This window comes from Chaetura pelagica, unplaced genomic scaffold (assembly GCF_000747805.2).
Source record: "Chaetura pelagica isolate M959 unplaced genomic scaffold, ChaPel_1.0 scaffold493, whole genome shotgun sequence".
In the NCBI taxonomy this organism is placed as follows: Eukaryota; Metazoa; Chordata; class Aves; order Apodiformes; family Apodidae; genus Chaetura; species Chaetura pelagica.
Window position 1 is genome coordinate 748,447 of NW_009952696.1, and position 887 is coordinate 749,333.

The window sequence follows — 887 nt, forward strand, 5'->3', positions numbered from 1 at the left end:
GAAGGGACCGCCATCCACCACTTCCCCCTGCTCCACATGCACAGAGCCAGGCTGCAGGCAGCTGGGTGCTGCTCCTGCGGGGACTTTGCTGTAGTCCACACCTCTCCCATGCTCAATCCCGGTGAAGGAGCCTTACTGTGAAGACAATCCCACCTCCTGCTCACTGCCTGGGCTGTGCAGTGCTTCCGGGAGCTTGCAATAAATGCTCTGATCAAGGTGGTCCTGCTCCTCATTGTCAGCACCTCGCAGCGCTCACCACACCCTCTGCCCTCCCCTTGCTCTCCAAGGAGCAGCACCACGCGGTGAGGACCCAGCTGAGGTGAGTGCCGTGCTGGAGGGCCTGTTGTCTGCACCCCCCGGCTCTGCAGGGGTCCCTGAGTCTGGAAGCCAGCAGCCTGCAAGGAGCAGAGGATGTGCAGCTGCTCTGAGCTGCTCTGCCACCACCCTGAGCTGTGTCTGCCCCTGAGGACCTGGGCAGGGGGAGCCGTGCTGCTGCTGCCTCCCCCACCCTTGCCCCACGTGTGGTCCAGGGGGACACGTCATCCAGGGAACAAGGCCCATGGGTTGGAGTCATGTGGTTTATTAGTGTATTAGAAGGGGTGCAGCAGGGGTTCCCAGAGCAGCTGTCTCCACCTTGCTGCGACCCCCAGGGTGCCCCACAGGACGTGCTGGTGGCACCGAGGAAGCTGCTTCCTACCTACTGTCTACGGGTCCAGCCCGGGATCTGCCTTTGGCCCAGGGAAAGGAGCTAGAGCTCAGGGGGCTCCGTGCTGGGGTAAGCAGGGGTGGTGGGGCCTGGGCGGTACTTCTCAATCACCTCCCGCAGCCCTCTGGAGAAGTGAAGATCAGCTCCCACCGTGAGGAATCCCTGCGAAGGGGAAGAGGAT

General features: G+C 62.8%; 2 protein-coding genes across 2 annotated transcripts in view; one reads left to right on the forward strand and one right to left on the reverse strand.

Moving 5' to 3' along the window:
• CTSA (cathepsin A) overlaps window positions 1-306 on the forward strand; it is a 3,868-nt gene extending 3,562 nt beyond the window's left edge. The window contains exon 15 of the mRNA XM_009994026.1: window positions 288-306. Coding sequence (XP_009992328.1) covers window positions 288-306 — 19 coding nt within the window. The remainder of the gene's footprint in view (window positions 1-287) is intronic.
• A 442-nt stretch (window positions 307-748) lies between these two features.
• PLTP (phospholipid transfer protein) overlaps window positions 749-887 on the reverse strand; it is a 3,170-nt gene continuing 3,031 nt past the window's right edge. The window contains exon 15 of the mRNA XM_009994027.1: window positions 749-868. Coding sequence (XP_009992329.1) covers window positions 749-868 — 120 coding nt within the window. The remainder of the gene's footprint in view (window positions 869-887) is intronic.